The following is a 17432-nucleotide window of genomic DNA, read 5'->3' on the forward strand; positions in this document are numbered from 1 at the left end:
AGCAGCTGTGGAGATGGAGCCTCGTGATGGGAACACGAACTTCGGGAAGGGCAGAGAGTCCGGGAATGGGGAAAGGCACCCAGACTGCCATGGGGAGATGTGCCCAGGAGCTTTGCGATGGGAAAAACGAGAGTGGCAGCCTGTGTCTGGTCCTGGTATGTTACACTGAGTGTGCATGCCAAGGTTTGGGTAGTGGGGTGGATTTGGGAGAAGCTGCTGGAAGTTTTCCCCGATCTGATGGACCCAATTCCAGCAGGCTCCATCCCCGGGACTCCCCTCACGGAACGGGCCTTGGTATAGTCCTGCCCCCCCCCCCCCCCGCTCCCTCCCCCCCCAGCTCCCTCCCCCCCCACGCTCCCGTCCCCCCCCCGCTCGCGGCCGTAGTGCGCTCCGCGCATGCGCAGTGCGGCGAGCGGAGCTCAGCTGGGCAGTGTTTACAGCCCGAGCGCGCCGGCCTTGGCTGAGCCGAGCGGAGCCGAAAAGAGCCGAACCGAACCGAGGCCAACCGAACCGAACGCAGCCGAGGCGAACCGAAACGGGACGAAGCGAACGGACCCGAGCCGAGCCGAACTGACCCGAACGGAGCCGAGCCATCCGTTGAGGTACCGCTTTTGTCTGAAATTCGGGAATAACCTCCCCTGTGCCACTCCCGGTGCCGTGCCGGGGCAAGGTCTGCCCTGGAGACCTGCCGGGGGCGAGCAGCCGCGGTTCTGTGCCTCGGGCATTGCTCTGAGCCCTCCCCGAGCGGTGCTGCTGTGCCGGGGTTGCAGCCGCAGGGTCCCGGTTCGCCTTCGGGTTTGTTTTCCTTCCACCTTTGATGGCTCTGTTTTGCTCCCTTTGGTGTCTCCGTTTTGCCCCCTTTGATGTCTCCGTTTTGCCCCCTTTGGTGTCTCTGCTTTGCCCCCTTTGGTGTCTCTGCTTTGCCCCCTTTGGTGGCTCTGTTTTGCCCCCTTTGGTGGCTCTGTTTTGCCCCCTTTGGTGGCTCTGTTTTGCCCCCTTTGGTGGCTCTGTTTTGGGCAGAGTCTGGGTTTCTGCCTGTGGACTTTGTCCCTGCTCAGATTTGGGGGAATCTCTGCTTTGCCTTAGAAGCGAGGAAAATGCACCCGGGGCTTGCTGTGGAGGGAGAGGGTTTTGTTTGGAAAAGTTTAATAACAATAAGCCCTAGTGGGTTCTCATTTCCCACCAAAATAAACAAAGGTGTGGAATCACATGAGGAGAGACCTTTGAATGTCAGAGTTTTAAAAAACACGCATTTTAGTGTAAGTATGTTAATATGCAGGGAAAGTGATGATCTCAGAAGTGACTGACACCTGTCACAGGGCAGATCTCCCTGCTCCCATTATGACAATGTCTCAGCCAGCTGTGTTTGTTGTTGTTTTCCGTGGTGTATAGCATGGAAGAGCACTTGTCCATGGAGCTGAGCTGAAACCAGGTCAGACCAGTTGTCCCAGTGGGGCTTGCGTACATCAGCAGGAATTTGTTTGAGATCCAAAGTGGAGCACTGTTAAAGGCACATCTTCTTGCTTTAAATCTAAAAATGTCGATTTTTATTTATTTTTTTAATAGCAAAAGGAGTGGAAGAATAAAGGAAGCTTAAGAACAAAAATATATAAAAGAAAGTCAAGGGAATCAAGATTCTTGGTGAAGAGAGTATTTTAATGTGGAATGTTAAATAAAAGATACAGGCAGCCCTGTGTTGCAAATGTAGTGAGGTTTTGTGTATGTAAGGGGAGGGGAAAATTATAATTGGTACATTAACCCACCTGAACCTTCAAACTGATGTGTTCCCACTGTGAAGTAATAAAACAGAGTCATTTTTTGTAGAGAAAATGGAGGAGTAACTGTGGAAAGGAAAGGGGTGATGTTTTATTTCAAGTGTTATTAATGGTCTTGAACTGGATTGTTGTGTTTGAGACATGAATGGATTAAGATTAACTGGCTCGAGTTCCCTGCCTAAGTATATCCTGTTTTGTGTGCCTCTACAGGTAATCAGAACAGTGTGTTATTTGAACAACTGTGAAATCTCCTTGGAGTCCTGTAGCTTTGCTTTGTTTCCTCAGAAAATGAAAGTTTATAATTTGCTCTGGCTGAATGTAACAAATAAACCCCAACAATTTCGCTGTAGGCAGATCTTCTGATCCCAGGAATGAACTCCAAAGCTGCTGCTTTGTGGTTATTACTGTGAACAGGGAAGGGCATTGTAAACAAACACGGCTTAAAATCATGTTGTGCTTTCTGGAAAGGATTTTTTCCCCCTTAATATTTGAGAAGGGGAGAAGAAGCCGGGTTAATTCTGAGTGGTTTTGTTCCCCTGTACATTTTCCTTTAAAACCTGTAGGCTGCAGTGGGAATTCTCTGTGGAGCTGCTGTCTGTGTCATTAAGTGCTTTACTAATGGTGGTGGCTCAGGCTCTGGAGATGAGCTGTGTGAAAGTGCATTTGCTAAAGTGCATTACCAAAGTAAGCAAGGTTGACAGGTCAGAGTTTTGTTGGGTTTTTTTGAACCTCTGTGCAGTCAACATCCCGATGCACGTTCAAAGGAAATGCAATTTGAGATTTTTCTGGATTTTCTGCTATTTCTTAGTCTTGTCAGGTGCTGTTAGAGGTGGAAAGTTTGTGTGTGACAGGAGCTCTGACAGGCAGCCCAAACTTGCCCTGTTGTTTGGGCTTGCAGTGAAAAATGACCCCTAAGCACAGGAGCTGGAATAATCCTTTCTATAAAAGGGTTCAGTGGAAAAGCTGATGTGCTGGTAAAACGGTAGGAGGGTTTGAAGACAGGCCTTGCATATTGAAATTGCCTATTGTGATTGTTTTTTTCCCCACTGGTGTCAGGTACTGGATGCCAGATCTGCTGCATTTTGCTTTCCATTGTTGGGATGGGTGGTGAGAGCACTGGGTGAGGTTTTTCTGGGGTTTGGAGTAGGTAAAGATCTCTCTCAAAGCACTCCATGTACAGCAGCATAATTTTGTGTTGGAGAGCATGTTCTGTACCTCACCTTGCTTTGTTGTTATTTCCCTTTCAGCGTTTACAGGAGGCTGCTGAAGATGGGAGGTGCAGTGAGTGCAGGAGAAGACAACGATGAATTAATTGATAACCTGAAGGAGGCCCAGTACATCAGGACAGAGCTGGTGGAGCAGGCATTCAGAGCCATTGATAGGGCAGATTACTACCTGGAGGAGTTCAAAGACAATGCCTACAAGGATTTGGCATGGAAGCATGGAAATATTCATCTCTCAGCACCGTGCATTTACTCAGAGGTGATGGAAGCTTTGGACCTGCAACCAGGGCTGTCGTTTCTGAACCTTGGCAGTGGCACTGGTTATCTGAGTTCCATGGTTGGACTCATCCTGGGTAAATACCTCTTCAGTCACATTAACTGCTTGTGTTAGAGCTTTAAAAGCAGGTTTTGAAATTGGGGATGAGGTATTCCTCCACTAATGGAGCTAAAAAGGTAGCTGGGAAAGGAAAGAATGCATTAATCCTGCTCGGCAATTTATCAGGATTCTCACAGCCTTCTCTGGAACTGGATGGGATCCAGATTTCTGTGGCAGATCAGAACAGGCAGCAATGTAGTTCCAAAGGTGGCTGTAATGGATTCCTGCAGGTCTGGGCACAAACCTGGGTTTGTTTCCTCTTAAGCAGGACCCCAGGTCAGGATCAGGAGTGCAGAGTTGAAACTGGGGCTGAGCAAGTCCACAAAAAGCTGTGACTGCTCTGTGCCTGGTTTGTGTTCACAGCCCTGTCTGAGACAGGTTTGAGATTCATTTTTGACTCTTAACTCCTCAGTACACAGATGGGAATATTCTCTGGAAGACACTTTAATGCAGCAGAACTGATTTTGTGACCACATCTACAGCAGCACAAAGCAAATTATCCAAGTGGAATTGGACAATTTAAATTCCCCCTGCAGTGTTTCAGTCAGAGTTCTGCTGCCAGGATAGATAGCAAGTGGCTATAGGGTAAAATTTGGGGGAGTCTCCAGAATTTTACTGCTGGGATATTTATTCTCAGGATGAAGTCTCATTTCCCATTTGTGATTTTCTCCTAGTTTTGTTGACATTACTTAGAATACAATTTGTAACTCCAGGGCTTTTATATTCTTTTTGCAAAAGTTACCCTGTCAGTTCTGAATAAAAAGCATGACTGCTGAACAACTTTTGTATTTTCCAGTTTGCTTTTGCTGTTAATTGAGGTGCAGTGTGTGATGACTGTTCCTGATTAGTTGCAGAGATTTTTTAGGAAGTGGGTGCAAAAATAACATGGATGTGGGAAAACATGCAGGCCATTGGTCACTTTCACAGCAATGGCATCAGTGTTTTCCTCCTATAGAGAAGTTTCCTGCATAGTTCAGAGCAAATGATTCCGAATCAGCTGTGCACAAGAGGCTCAATTGCTGCCAGAAATTGCAGGTATAGGGTTGCAAATCCCATTGTAGCAGTGAGAGAGCTGACCCCACACAAACACCGACTCTGCCACTCATGGAACAATCTGCTGCAGGAAGGAGCCCAAAGTGTGTTAATGCTGCTGGATTTGGTGTTGTTGCTGTTGCCATCCCCTGGTGTTGTGCCCTTGCAGGTCCTTTTGGGGTTAACCACGGTGTGGAGCTTCACTCTGACGTGATCGAGTACGCCAAGCAGAAATTGGATTTCTTCATTAAAACAAGCGACAGCTTTGACAAGTAAGAATTCAAAATGCCTGTTGGGATTAATTGTGTGCTTTTGGCTTTACTCAGGGCAGTTCTAGCTCCCATGTGGCCCCTCTGGATTCAGGGTAATCTGAGGATTCAGGCTCCTTAGGCTTGCTGAGCTGCAGTGTGTGACCTTCGAAGCCTGTGTGTGTCGTGAGGGAACTTCAGAAATGTTTGCAGAGTTTTTAATAGCAGTGCTGATGTTGCAGGGCTCAGAGGGAGCTGAGGAAGTTTGTTTATTTTTAAATGCACTTGCAGTAACACCTTAAAACTTGCAAGTAGCAGTACTTGGTTGTGCCTGTGATCTGAGCGCCTGCATAGTGATGAGATTATGAACTGGTTTTTGTAGTGGCTTAATACGTTTTATCTGTGAAGAAGGAAAAATGGCATTTTAAAATATGAAGGTAGTTTTATGATGATTAAGTTGGTACTAAAACTGCCTGAGATTTGATTTATGTTCTTCCTTAGACCCTCCATTCTGCTGCTGTCATAAGTAATAACTTCCCAGCTAGATAAGCACTGCCAATAGTAACCTCAGCAATAAAAGTTGTGGCTGTCACATTTTTGGATCTGTTTCACAGTCTGTTCAAACAGGGACGCGAAGCATCTGTGAATACCTGATATGCTCCTCTCCTGGGAGGAAGAAAACGAAAATCATGGCATGCAGGATTTTAGGCTACTCAGCCTTTTGCTCTGGGAAGCTGCTGGGGAGGGGGTTGTATTTTCTGTGTCTTGGCAGAAAACTGAAAGTTTCTGGTTCCCAACAGGGGTTTTTTCAGTCATGTTGCTGTTGTTTGAGGAGATGTTTTAAGGAAGACTTTCTTCTTTCTCCGGACAAATATAGCAATGGAGCAAAAGCAAGCTGAATTCAGAAATTACCATGCCTGGAAAATTGGCTTTGCTGAGTGATGTCTGCTGGGTTGTGCTCCTGGAACAGCGTGTGCAGGAACTGTTCTCTGGCTGCTCTGAATGTCCAGCCCTCTTTGCAAACCCAGAAAGCTCCAGGAAGCATTAGGAACAAATAGGTGCTATGTTGAGCTGCCACTCAAGATACCAGTAAAAGAATGGATGTGTTGAGCAAAATCAGCCTTTAAACATAGGGCTTAAAACTTAGGGAGTTTTGGAGCTTGTAAAAAAACCACAGGCATCAGAGAATCACTCATTCTTCTTTTAAACCAAGTCAGAAATACTGTAGGCAAAAAGTCTTTTTTATGAAGGGGGAAATCACAGTTCTTTGAAGCTCATGGCAAAACTTCCATCGGCTTCAGCACAGTTTATTTCTGTATCATGAGGTAGTAATTCCCCACATCTGAAAAGCAGTTAAAAGCTTTTGAAAATGCAAAAATAGACCCAGGTGCAGTCCTTAAAAGACTTTGACATTTGGAATTTCAGGTCTAGTATTTGTATATGCATTTTATTACTGAGTCAGCATCAGGTGACTAAAATTAGCTTGTTCTGAAGAGTTACCTGCAGCTCAAGTATGAAGTTATACATCCTTATCCTTTGGAGATTTTAATCCGTGAATTCTGACCTCATTTTTCTGTGTTTTTGAGACTTATAGCTGTGGTCTATTACAATAATGTCCAGCATAGATGGGCTTTGGAGGAAAAATCCTGTAGAACTGTGGGATTTTTTTTCAAGTGTTATCCATAGTTCAGTTTTTCCAGAATTGTGAAAATAATTAATTTTGATAAATCATTTTATTCTTGTCTGATACAAGTCTTTTTCACTTTCAGGTTTGAATTTTGTGAGCCATCCTTTGTCATTGGCAATTGTTTAGAGATTTCTCCAGACTGCACTCAGTATGACCGTGTTTACTGTGGTGCTGGAGTCCAGAAGGAGCATGAGGACTACATGAAGAACCTGTTGAAAGTTGGGGGAATTCTTGTCATGCCTCTAGAAGAGAAGGTTGAGTGCCTTTTTACTCATATTTCAGTTATTCTTAATTCTGATCATGATTTGGTCAGTAGCTGTTGTTTTATCTTGCCCTTGTAGCAGGCTGAAGAAAGAATTAAGTGCACTGGTTTTCACAATGACTGAAAACTGAACTCTGCACGTTCCTAATATTAAAGAAATTTGTAGTTTTGCAGTCTTGCATATATTACAATCTGTTGTTAATTGCAATTTTACTTCCACACTGCAGAAAGTGTAAGCAAAGCTTTGTTTAATGATATAATTTAAAGTTTTGTTTAATTATATAATTCAGTGTTGTGCTTAATGGCAAAACACAACTTTTTACTCCCTGACTGGCTCTTGAAGGAGTGTGCAGGATGTCTCTATTTACAAGTGTCAGTGGATTCTTTTAGTAAAAAGTGGGTCAAGTGCCTGACCTTTTACCACTGTCAGGGAATGTGAGAGGAGCAGGGTGCAGGGTTTCTTCCCAGTGAGAGGGCTGTGCAGTGGGTTGGGGTAGGAGATTTGATCTGTGACCTTTTCAGGAGCCAGTGCTCGTGGTGACTCAGGAGTTTTCCCAGAGGTCAGGCACAGCTGCTCTGCTCCAGCCTGGAGGGAGATCTGGGCAAGCAGAGTGACCCAAATTACCAGACCCCATGCTTTGTTGGAATAGATGAAGTTACTTGGGGCTAGTCCTGCAAGGAGTTCCCAATTTTTTTTCCAAAACCCAATGTTGTTTCTCATTTACTGTTGCAGCTTCCATTACTTCAAATTGTCCAGGCAGAAAATTCATTTATTCATTTTTTTTGTTCAAAAATCTCACTGTAGTTCCCACAATGGACAATAATCTCCTTGTTTTGCTTCAGTTGACTAAGATAACTCGGACTGGTCCTTCTGCCTGGGAGACCAAGAAGATTCTTGCTGTTTCCTTTGCTCCCTTGATTCAGCCAAACCACACAGATTCAGGAAAACCGAGGCTCGTTCACTTGCGTGAGTACAGACATTCCTGAGCTTGGGGAACTTCCTTCTGCTTGGCTGTGAGCTGTAACATCCCTGGGAATCCTTTCCAGGAAAATTACTCCAAGTCCTTCCTTTTTTTGAACAGCTCTCTGTCTTGTGCAAGCATTGGAGTTGAATGAAATAAATTCTAAATTACAGACTCACAGAATGGCCTGGGTTGGAAGTGACCTTAAAGATCATCTAATTCCAATATCCCTGCTGGGGGAGTGGGGACACCTTCCATTGGGCCATTCTAAACACAAATTATTTCTTGTGAAGTTGTACCTGAACTTTGCGGGGTGTTTTGTCCTTGTTTTTGCACATTCTGTTCCAGTCCTGAGTGATTGATTCCTGTCATGGTTCTCAGGCACTGTGCCACAAAGAGAGGGAAATAAACAAGCACTACCTGTGAACAAATGTTGTATCTACTCAAAGACACTCTTCCCCAGCAATACAGAATTATCCTGAACCTGGAATGCTTGAGGGATTCAAGTTGTGCAGTTCTTGGCTAGCTGTTTGAAATGCAGGTCGTATCAGTGGCCCCAATCTTTAGATTAAGACTTCAGTGTCAAGAGGCCTCTTAAGAACACATGAAGACAGAGGTACTTTCATAAAGAGATTAGTCAGGCTTTGGTGTTAACCTGGAAAGGTGTCTGCATGACAGGAGCTCAGGAAACAGTCTACAGCATGCTAGGAAATCCAACAAGTGCTTGTTTCAGCATGTTCTCACATTGTAGTGAGACCTGCCCATAAATTCTATGTAGTTATTTTTTACTTTTTTCACTTAGGTCTCAGGAAAGTTCACTTGTTGGCAGAAGACAGAGACTTTTTGTGTCAGTTTTAATTTATTTTAGTTCATGGATCTGTGTGCATCTATACATTTTTTAATTTTTTTGCTGCATTTCTAAGCTGGCAGCAAATAAGTGCAGAAGTCAGAATAGTCTTCCAAGCCATTAATGTGGGAGGCATTTTAATACAGTAACTTACTGTGATGTTGCTATAATTACTTCTACAAAATGGTTTCCAGCCTGTCTTCACTCACTAAGTCTGAAGTAGTTTTTGAAGAGCATAAATAGTACTTGTGTTTTATAAGTGCAGAACTTGGCAAAGCTGAAGGAGCTGAGCAATAGAAAAATCATTTTATGGAAAAATTAAACAGACTTCAGGTTTAGTTATCTACCAGAGGAAAATACCTGATTCTAAGCCATGAAACAATCTAAGTCTGCATTCAAACAATCTTTAAGATGTGCATCTTAGAATAATTGAGAACTTGAAATCAAGGCAGGACATTTTTTAATGAGAGAAACGCGCAATTAAATTTCATTTGGAAAGTTGCAACACAGTTTATCCGAGTTGACAGGAGCTGAATAGAGCTGTTTGTGTAATCCCAGCAGGGAATTCCTATGGCCTGATTTACTCTGAGCAAACAGAACTTTTCCTGGGAGTACCTCTGGGGGGAAGTTTCTCTGTCTGTACTCAGCAGGTTTCTTTGCTCGCAGCGCCCGTGGCCGTCCGCAGCCTGCAGGACCTGGCTCGCATCGCCATCCGAGGCACCATCAAGAAGATCATCCACCAGGAGGCCCTGGGCAGGGCTGGGGACGGCCTCAAGAGCCCCCCCAGGTTCAAGAGGAGGCGGCTGCGGCGCCGGCGCATGGAGACCATCGTGTTCCTGGACAAGGAGGTGTTCGCCAGCCGCATCTCCAGCCCCTCCGACGACAACAACAACTGCGAGGACATGGAGGAGGAGAGGCTGGAGGAGGAGGAGGAATCCAAACCCTCTGAACTAAAGCCAGACCCTCCCGTGAACTTTTTGAGAGAAAAGGTCTTGAGCCTGCCGTTGCCTGATCCCTTGAAGTATTACTTGCTTTATTACAGGGAAAAGTAGTTTTTCTTCTTTTAGGAAGTGGGAAGTAGGCAGAGAATAAAGTATTCCTTAGGGCTTGACAAACGTGTCCCACTTGCTTGCCTGCCAATGTGACACCCGAGGCAGTAGGCTGGCTGGGGAATGTGGCTGCTGTAAACTTTGACATTATAGCTTTTTTGAGTTCTTTCTTTCTTCTCAGTTGTGTGCTATAGTTTTATTCTACAGCAGGGATTCCTTAGGAAGCAAGTTGGTGAAATGCTCAGCTGCTTAGGGAAAGGAGGATTTAATTCCCTTGAAACTAACTGCAGGAGATATCCCTAAAAATCTCGTGGCTGCTCTACCAAATATCAGTTGGGAAAAACTCCTGAGCAGCTCCCCAAAGACCTTTCCTGTCTGTGCTCTCTCCCACTAATCCTGCCATGTATTTGCCATGGTGTGTGTTTAATGGAGGATGGAGATAATTAGTTAAAACCTGACCTGGCAAATCATGTTTCTTCCAGTAATCTGAAAAGCACAACTTCTACAGAAAGGAAAGAATTTTTGACATTACCCTTGTGGCATCCAGGCTTTGAATGAGAAAGAAAGCATCAGCTCCCCTTTGGCTGGTCTGCTTTGCTTGTAAATTATATATAATTTTTTTAGTAAAAAGTTTTACAAAATACTGGTTTTTTTAAGGGGAAACCCCTGTTCTAGAGAATGAGTTGTTAGGTTTCTGTGGTTCTTTCAAAGCTATGGAGGCACGTGAGGAATTGCAAAGCTGTTTAACTTTGACAGGATGCAAGGTAGTCAGGGTTGGGACTGCTGTCTCTGAAAACGTTTACAGAGTAATTCTGAGAGGGGAAAAGGGTAGAGAAGAGCTGCAGAGCAGTGAGTTTGTGCAAGCTGGAAGCAGTATCTGTGGGTTTTGCAGTCATGTGAGATAATTCAGATTGTCTGGGCTGAGCAGAGTGAGGTGCAGAGCACCATCCTGAGCAGTAAATCAGCCAAACAGAGTTTTGGGGGGGATCTGCACAACCTGAGAGCAGCCTAGGCAGCCAAACTGATGCAGTTCTCAGGTGTTGCTGTGTGTGTGTCCCTGCTGTGGCAAGGTGGGCAGAATACAACTTGTTCACAAGTGCTCCACAGTGGAGAGGAGCTGCTTAGCTGGGTAGGTGATTTTATTCCTGCAGCAATGAAGTAGAAATGTTAACAGGTTCATATGGAAAGACTTGTCACTCTGCAGTTCTGTGGATGTGAGCTGTCATTTTTATTCCCAGATCTCTCTGTCATGGTGATGGAAGGGAATGCCATGGAATCATAGGATCACAGACTGGTTTGGGTTGGAAGGGACCTTAAAGATCATCTTGTTCCAACCCCCTGCCATGTACAGGGGCACTTTCCACTAGGCCAGGTTGCTCCCGGCCCATCCAGCCTGGCCTTGGGTATTTCCAGGAATGAGGAGTCCACAGTGTCTGTGGATGATAAAATACTGTGTTTAGAAGAGGTTTACTTGGTTCAGCCTGTTTGGGAAATGTACCTGAACTGGTAAAGGCTGGAAAGAAACTCTGGAGTTTGTGTTGATGTGAAATAGTCCTAAAGCTAGGGGGCATGAAAAGCTCTCTCTCAGCAGGTTATGAAACTGTGTTAAGGCATTGCCCCATCAGAAACACTTGAGTTGGTATCACTTTAATATCTTTTGGTTTTTTAATGTGTGCTGTCTCCTCATTTTCTGAGGAGGAATGAGTGAAGACTGTATTGCCAAATGGTCCTGAGTTGCACAACTTGCTTCATGAAAAATAGTTTCAAAGTTCTGTGTGGCTTTGAAAATAAATTAATAACATATATGTCTAAGCCTGAAGTGGAGAACTTGTCCTTGCTTAACAGGATTTTTGTGTTTCTTTGGGAATATTGTCTGATAATCCTGTATCGTGGTTGCTGGCATGTAACACAGGCATAGGCTGGGTTTTGCCCCTGGTTTCCTGTCTCCACTTCTGGTCTCAATGGTACCCCAAGTTATCTTGCTCCCTTGGATTTTGATTTCTTTATTTGCAGTGGGGCAGTTCTGTGGTCACTGAGCTGATGTTTCCTGTAAAGATGAACATCCCCATCACTGGATTCTGGCAACTCCCATGAATTTCTTTCTAAAAATGTAAATCCTGAATGTGGTGGTAAATAGAGGGTTTATAGAATCTGTGTGTAATTATTCTGTGCTTCCCTACAGGCTGCGGCCTCTTTATTTTTTGGAAAAGTCTGTTTAATGGGTGTCATGCCAGGTATGTGCCTTTCTGGATTGTGGCACAATTTCCACACCCCTCCATAGTCCAGGATGCCTCCTGCTCTTGGCTACCAGGTCATCCTTCAGTTTAATCACAACATTTTAAAGGAGTCCCTTTAAATATGACATTAAACTTCAGGTTCCTGTTAGTAAGCCTTGCAGAGATTCTGTTAAAGCTGACCAGTTGAGGCAGGATTATCTTTCATTTATCCCTTGTTTGGTTTTTATCCCCATCCCAGCCCCAGTTGTAAAAGGTATTTTATCAGATTTTTTTCACCAGATTTGCCTTTTTTATTACATTTGCTAGATTTTTGTAGCTTTCTATAAGATGCATAAATACTGCTATTTTTTCCTGGATAAGGTTGAATAAATAAATATATATATATATATACACACAGGAAATTTATGTTCTAGGTTGTCATTGTCCTCTTGTCCAAAAAACCCTACAGATCTAAACAGATAGTAGAAATTTTATGTATAATATAACTGTGAAATAGTATTGCTTATAGCCTGTAAATAAAGGGGAATTGTAAATACATTTTCCCTGTGCACAAGCACTTGCACTGTAGTTTTGTAGGCATTTCTAGCAGAGGGATGGAGGCAGAGTTGGGTTTATATGGATCTATGAGCTGTCCAGGAATTGTACCTGCTTTGTTTCTTTTTGTGTTCTCAGTAGTTGTTACTTTTTTTTGTATGTGACTCCTTTTAGATTTTGATCCTGCAGCAAATTTGCAAAGAGAACTGAACTTCAAACTGCTTTAGAGTGTGTAAGCTGAAAAATCTCTGTATAGAAACTAGAGTTCAGTTGGCCTGAGGCACGCAGAAGTGTTATGCAATTTAAACTTTATTAATAAGTGTTTCTGTATCAATAAACTCAGTAAAAACTTTTTAGCCTTCTTAACATGGCTTTGCATTATGTTGTGGTTAGAATACTTTGTAGGTGTGTGCTTATTTCCATAAGTGGAGGTCAAGACACAAAAACAGCAGAAAAAGTGTTTAACAATATGGTGCAGGTGCATAGTTTTAGATGAACTCCTCAGAACTTGATGTCTCAAACCTGCCCAGATGATGAGTTCCAAACCTTGAGGTAATGCAGCTGTCCAGGATGAATTTTGGGATCAGCACACACAGCACTGATGTAAATTTAATGTGTCAGAATGGTTAAAGTGTGGGCTTAATTTCCTGCCTCTTTGACTATAAACAACAGATTTCAAAAGGTGATTGCATCCATTTCTGTACTTCAAGGAGTTGCCTAAGCCAAAGGTGTCAGGAGTTTGTTCTGTGCATTCTGAACTGCAGCTCCCCTCTTGTCCCCTGGGCTCTGTCTGAATTGTTTAATTAACGTGGATTTTTGAGAGCGGGTGTTCAAGGCTTTCATTTCTCCAGTATTGAGAACAATATTTTGGTTTCAGCTGTGCTAGGAATCTAATCATAATAGCAAATACAGCTGCTGCTAATTAAATGAATCTGTTAACCTTTATTCCATAGGATAATTGCCTGTCTGTTTCTTCCTGTCATCTGTGTGTATGATAAATGTCCTTTTCCCAGCTATAACAGGAGATTAGTTCAACGTTAATGTTTTCCTTCACGTGGTGCGTGCTGAAAGAAAATCCTTTTCTGCTTTGCAAAGCCATGGATGTGTCATACAAATGGTATTGATGAAATTAAATTTGTCAAATGATGTTTATGTTCACTTCATTGTAAAACATAGAGCATCACAGTCCCCTGGGGTGTAGAGAGGGAGCCGGTCCCCTGAGGGAAATCTTTCTGCTGAAGAAAAAGGGATAGAAGGGACAGTTAAAAATAAAAAATACAAAGGGTGAAGGGGAAAAAAACCCACCTGAGGGACCCCCCAACTTTCTTGATTTCTACAGGTGTGAAAAGCCTGCGTAGCAGAGGCTGAAAATGCTGGAGCATGGAACATAAGGATTGACATCGTTCCTGCTGTTCAGGAGACAAGTTTTGGTTCTTGCTCAGAGATGCACACTCCTTTTGAAAGAATTTGTCATGTTAATGGAAAATAAGACACATTAATGTGAAAGTAAGGGGCCTGGGATTGCTGGTGTTCCTTAACCCTCACCAACATCCCATTTATCATGAGGGGAGATGAGCAAGGCAGGAGAGAAGGGATGATCTGCTGCTCTGAAAATATGTGGGTTGCAGAACTTGCTTTGCACTGAAAGGATTCCCCATGCTCTGCGAAATCTGCTGCCTTGGCTCAAGATCCCATTCCTATAAAGCAATGGGCAAACGCCCCTCAATCCATCCCAAAGCTGCTCCCCCACAGCACAGCCAGACTTGAAATGCAATTCCACAGACAGAGAACTTCATTCAGGAGGATTTTCACATAACACACACTGCCTGATGCACATGAAGGATGTGCTTCTAAAGCACCCAGTGCCTCCGGAATTAAAAGCTGTGCTATTCACCAGAGCAGTCTGGTTTCAGCTGCTATTTGTTGTATGAAGGCTGAAGATGATAATTTGGCGTTTTACAACCTGTTTTTGTGAGCAGGGTTGGCCTGGGTTGGGTGGCCGCTAGAGGACACTCTGCCCAAAACCATGAGTTCAGTGAACTTGCTTAGATTTCCAAGTGATGGCAGGGCAAACAAACAGCCGATTGCCTGAGGGCTGAGTGCAGAAAGCCTGCAGGATAATTCTCTTTTATAGCTGGACAAACCAATACATCTTTTACCTTCCATGCCATGAAATTCCTTCCCTTCGTGCTACTTTTATCTGATGCCTTGTCTTGGATGACCCGTTTTTGTAAGTAGTTGGAAAGACTTGTCACAGACAGTCTCCCCAAATGCTCAAGTGACAAAGAATCTGAACCAGGAAGGTTTAAATGTCACTCTTGTCTTCTTTGCCATATTAATTATTTTGTAGTGTACAGTACAAAGCAGATGTGCAGGTTGATGGGAAGCTTTCATTTGAGCTGCCAAGTTATGTGGGATGCTGCTGTGTTGGAAATTCCTCAGTAAAAATCCTAATGTATATTAATGCCTCCCTTGTTCTCAACCCATACATTCAGGATATTGTGTAGTAATAGCTTGAAACATAAAGATAAGCTGGTTTCACTGCAGCTTCTTTATAAAGGTGATTAATTCAACTGGAAACAAATTCTGCCTTTTGCATCACAATTTTATCTTCCAGTGGGGAGAAACAAATGGAGGACTGCATTCCCTACAGTTCAAACTCAGCTGATTTCACATTTTTTACCCCTCTTCACCCCTGAATTGCCTTGAATTTCTCAAAAACATTTTTCCAAATTACATCCTTGTAGAAAGAAATTATACTTGGTCAAAGACCTTTGAAATGAATCAGCTTTTACTCTGCCTGAGAAACTTTACAGACTCCTGGGCGGGGTTTTGTCTTTATTTGCATGTTATTTATCTCTGTTAGTGATCTCCCTTTTAAAATCCCTTATCTGTTACATCCCATGCCCACTCAATGGTTGGAGGCATATTTTTGCTTGATGTCGTAGCTACATGTATTAGGAGCCAGCCTCCATCCTGAAATCCTTACAGCACCATACATTTGGCAGGCTGTTAGATAAATCTCTCTCTTTAGTTTGCAGACTGTGCTAGGGCAAAAAAAAAATGACATAAAAACCTTGGCCCTGGATCTTTTGCATCCCAGCTCAGGCCTGGACCACGAGGTCATTTTTTGGTCACTGTCCATGGAGGTGCACTGTGCTTTCAGAGATGCCCGAGGAGAAGATGAGGAGTTAACTTGCTGTTTAAAAGGAACAACAAGGCGAAAATAGGCGAGTTTGTATTTCAGCGCCACAATCAGAGAGGGGTGGGGACAGTGTGATCTCCAGTGATGTGCAGAATGGCAGAGAGGGTGGGCGGTTGGACTGTCAAACTGCCTTAATTTAATTGCAAACACATGCTGATGAGTCCCCTCCTCCTGGACCTCAGGGCTGGGAAACATTTTTTTTTTTGTCAGCTCCCTGCAGCTCAGAATTGAGGCAAATACGCTCCAGCAAACACCATGCTGCTCAAACCTTCAGTTCTTGGGGGCTTTTTGTGTTTTCTCCTCCTGCCTGGTTTCTCGTGCTCCTGCCCCAGCCGCTGCCTGTGCTTCAGGACCACAGTGAGATGCATGCATCTGATGTTGGAAACCATCCCCGAGATCCCGCCCCAGACAAACATTCTGTGAGTAACCACTTCATTTTCCTGCCTTTCTTACCTGCCTGGTCTTTAAAAACAGGAAAAAAAAAAAAAAAAGGCAAAAAGGCCAAAGGCATACTTTTTATCCGTTTTCCCCCACACAGAATTGTAATCCTCAAGAACTGTTTTGTGCTTTTAAAACAGAAACTGCTGCTTCTGGCATCAGTTAATTGCTAATGGGACAATCAAGGGAATAGAAAAGTTTAATGAGAGTAATTTCAAGCAAGCTCTGGAAGACAGTTTTGGGGAATCAAAGGTCAAAAATGTTAAACTGAGCTTATGGAAAGGAGCACAGTTTGCATTTTAGAAGGCTTTGTGTATGGGTGTAGGGGAGAGAGGAAATAGAGCAGCTCAGGCTTTTGTCTCCAGTGACACAAACACTTCCCTTATATATACAACACCATTTCAGTACTGAATTTCTAAGTACTGGTTTTCCACTTTCTACTTGAACTGTGCAAATCAAAGCTGAGGCTTATTTGGAAAGTAACAGCTGTGGTAACTCACAGATTACTTGAGAAATAAGAAGATGAGGGAGCTGGTGGCTGAATCCATTCAAACAGGAAAAGTGGAGGAAAAGGACATTGAATTCTTGGAGAATCCTCAAGAGTTCTTACTGATAGGAGCACAAGACCATTTCCCTGTGATTCTAAACTAATCCTAAATTTAAACGTGGCTTTAAGATGCAGTGACATGTGACAAAATCCTTCCCTCTGTGCTACTCTTATCTGAGCCCTCGTCTTGGATGGCCTTTTTTTTTTGTAAGTAGTTGGAAAGACTTTGAAAAGTCAAAAATGAATCTTCATGCTCATACTCCTTAAACTGCTGCCTGTTGCAAAACTTTTCCAACATGAGTTTGAGCAGCTTTTCCCTTTGCTTACAACAAGCTCACTTTTATCTCAGCTGGCACATCCATACCAGGATTTCTCCCTTGAGCATCTCACTGATATTGTAATGCACTTTTTCTGCTGGCAGCCAGAGGAACATGCTGTGAGCAGGATGCTGGCATTGGGCTGCTGCCACCCAGGTCTGCTGTGGTGGGTGGAGACCACAGAGGTTCTTGCATTGGTGGCCCACAGGTTGAGCTCTACCCCTGCTACAGCTGCCAGAGCTTTCTCACTGCCTGGGCTGGTGCTGGGATGATTATTTGCAGTGTGACCCTGCTCTGTACCTGCTCACTGGGCAGTCTTAAATGCTCTGACAGTGATTTGCAGCATCTCTCTTCACACTCTTACCAACCTTTTCCTCCCCGTTATTCCCCTGCATCTTGTAATATTAAAATATTTAAAGTACCCTGACACTGATTTTAGCAAAGTAACTTGTTCCTCCTTGTTTAAACCTAGATTTTATTGAGGGAAAGGTTTGTTCCATTGGCTGAGCTGAGGTATTTCTGAGCTCATTGAAGCTTAGTTCCTGTTCTCTGTTTGCAATGAGGCAAAGTTTGCTGGTGGAGCCTGAGTGAGTTTCTGCTCAAGATTCCTGGAGTGCAGAGGGAAGGAAGTTTACTGTCTCACCAACTCTTTCCCAGTTCTGGAATGGTGTGCTCCCTCTGGCAGCAGCACTT

General features: G+C 43.7%; 2 protein-coding genes across 2 annotated transcripts in view; both read left to right on the forward strand.

The window, feature by feature from the left end:
• Positions 1–381: 381 nt before the first annotated feature.
• PCMTD2 (protein-L-isoaspartate (D-aspartate) O-methyltransferase domain containing 2) lies at positions 382–13378 on the forward strand. The gene is made up of 6 exons (XM_005489119.4): positions 382–602; positions 3023–3351; positions 4576–4678; positions 6424–6595; positions 7447–7570; positions 9079–13378. Exons 1-6 carry the CDS (start codon positions 397–399, stop codon positions 9462–9464), a joined length of 1320 nt encoding a protein of 439 aa, XP_005489176.3. The 5' UTR covers positions 382–396; the 3' UTR covers positions 9465–13378.
• Positions 13379–15671: 2293 nt separating this feature from the next.
• LOC102074418 (peroxidasin homolog) overlaps positions 15672–17432 on the forward strand; it is a 41887-nt gene continuing 40126 nt past the window's right edge. Inside the window, exon 1 of the mRNA XM_005489118.4 lies at positions 15672–15856. Within this exon, the coding sequence (XP_005489175.3) occupies positions 15693–15856 (164 nt within the window). The 5' untranslated portion in view covers positions 15672–15692. The remainder of the gene's footprint in view (positions 15857–17432) is intronic.

This window comes from Zonotrichia albicollis, chromosome 17 (genome assembly GCF_047830755.1).
Source record: "Zonotrichia albicollis isolate bZonAlb1 chromosome 17, bZonAlb1.hap1, whole genome shotgun sequence".
NCBI classification, from domain to species: Eukaryota; Metazoa; Chordata; class Aves; order Passeriformes; family Passerellidae; genus Zonotrichia; species Zonotrichia albicollis.

Coding starts and splice junctions, on each gene's coding strand:
- PCMTD2 (XM_005489119.4), top strand. CDS start 397: ATGCGCAGTGCGGCGAGCGGAGCTCAGCTGGGCAGTGTTTACAGCCCG. Junction 603..3,022: donor GAGCCGAGCCATCCGTTGAG/GTACCGCTTTTG, acceptor TTTCCCTTTCAG/CGTTTACAGGAGGCTGCTGA. Junction 3,352..4,575: donor CATGGTTGGACTCATCCTGG/GTAAATACCTCT, acceptor GTGCCCTTGCAG/GTCCTTTTGGGGTTAACCAC.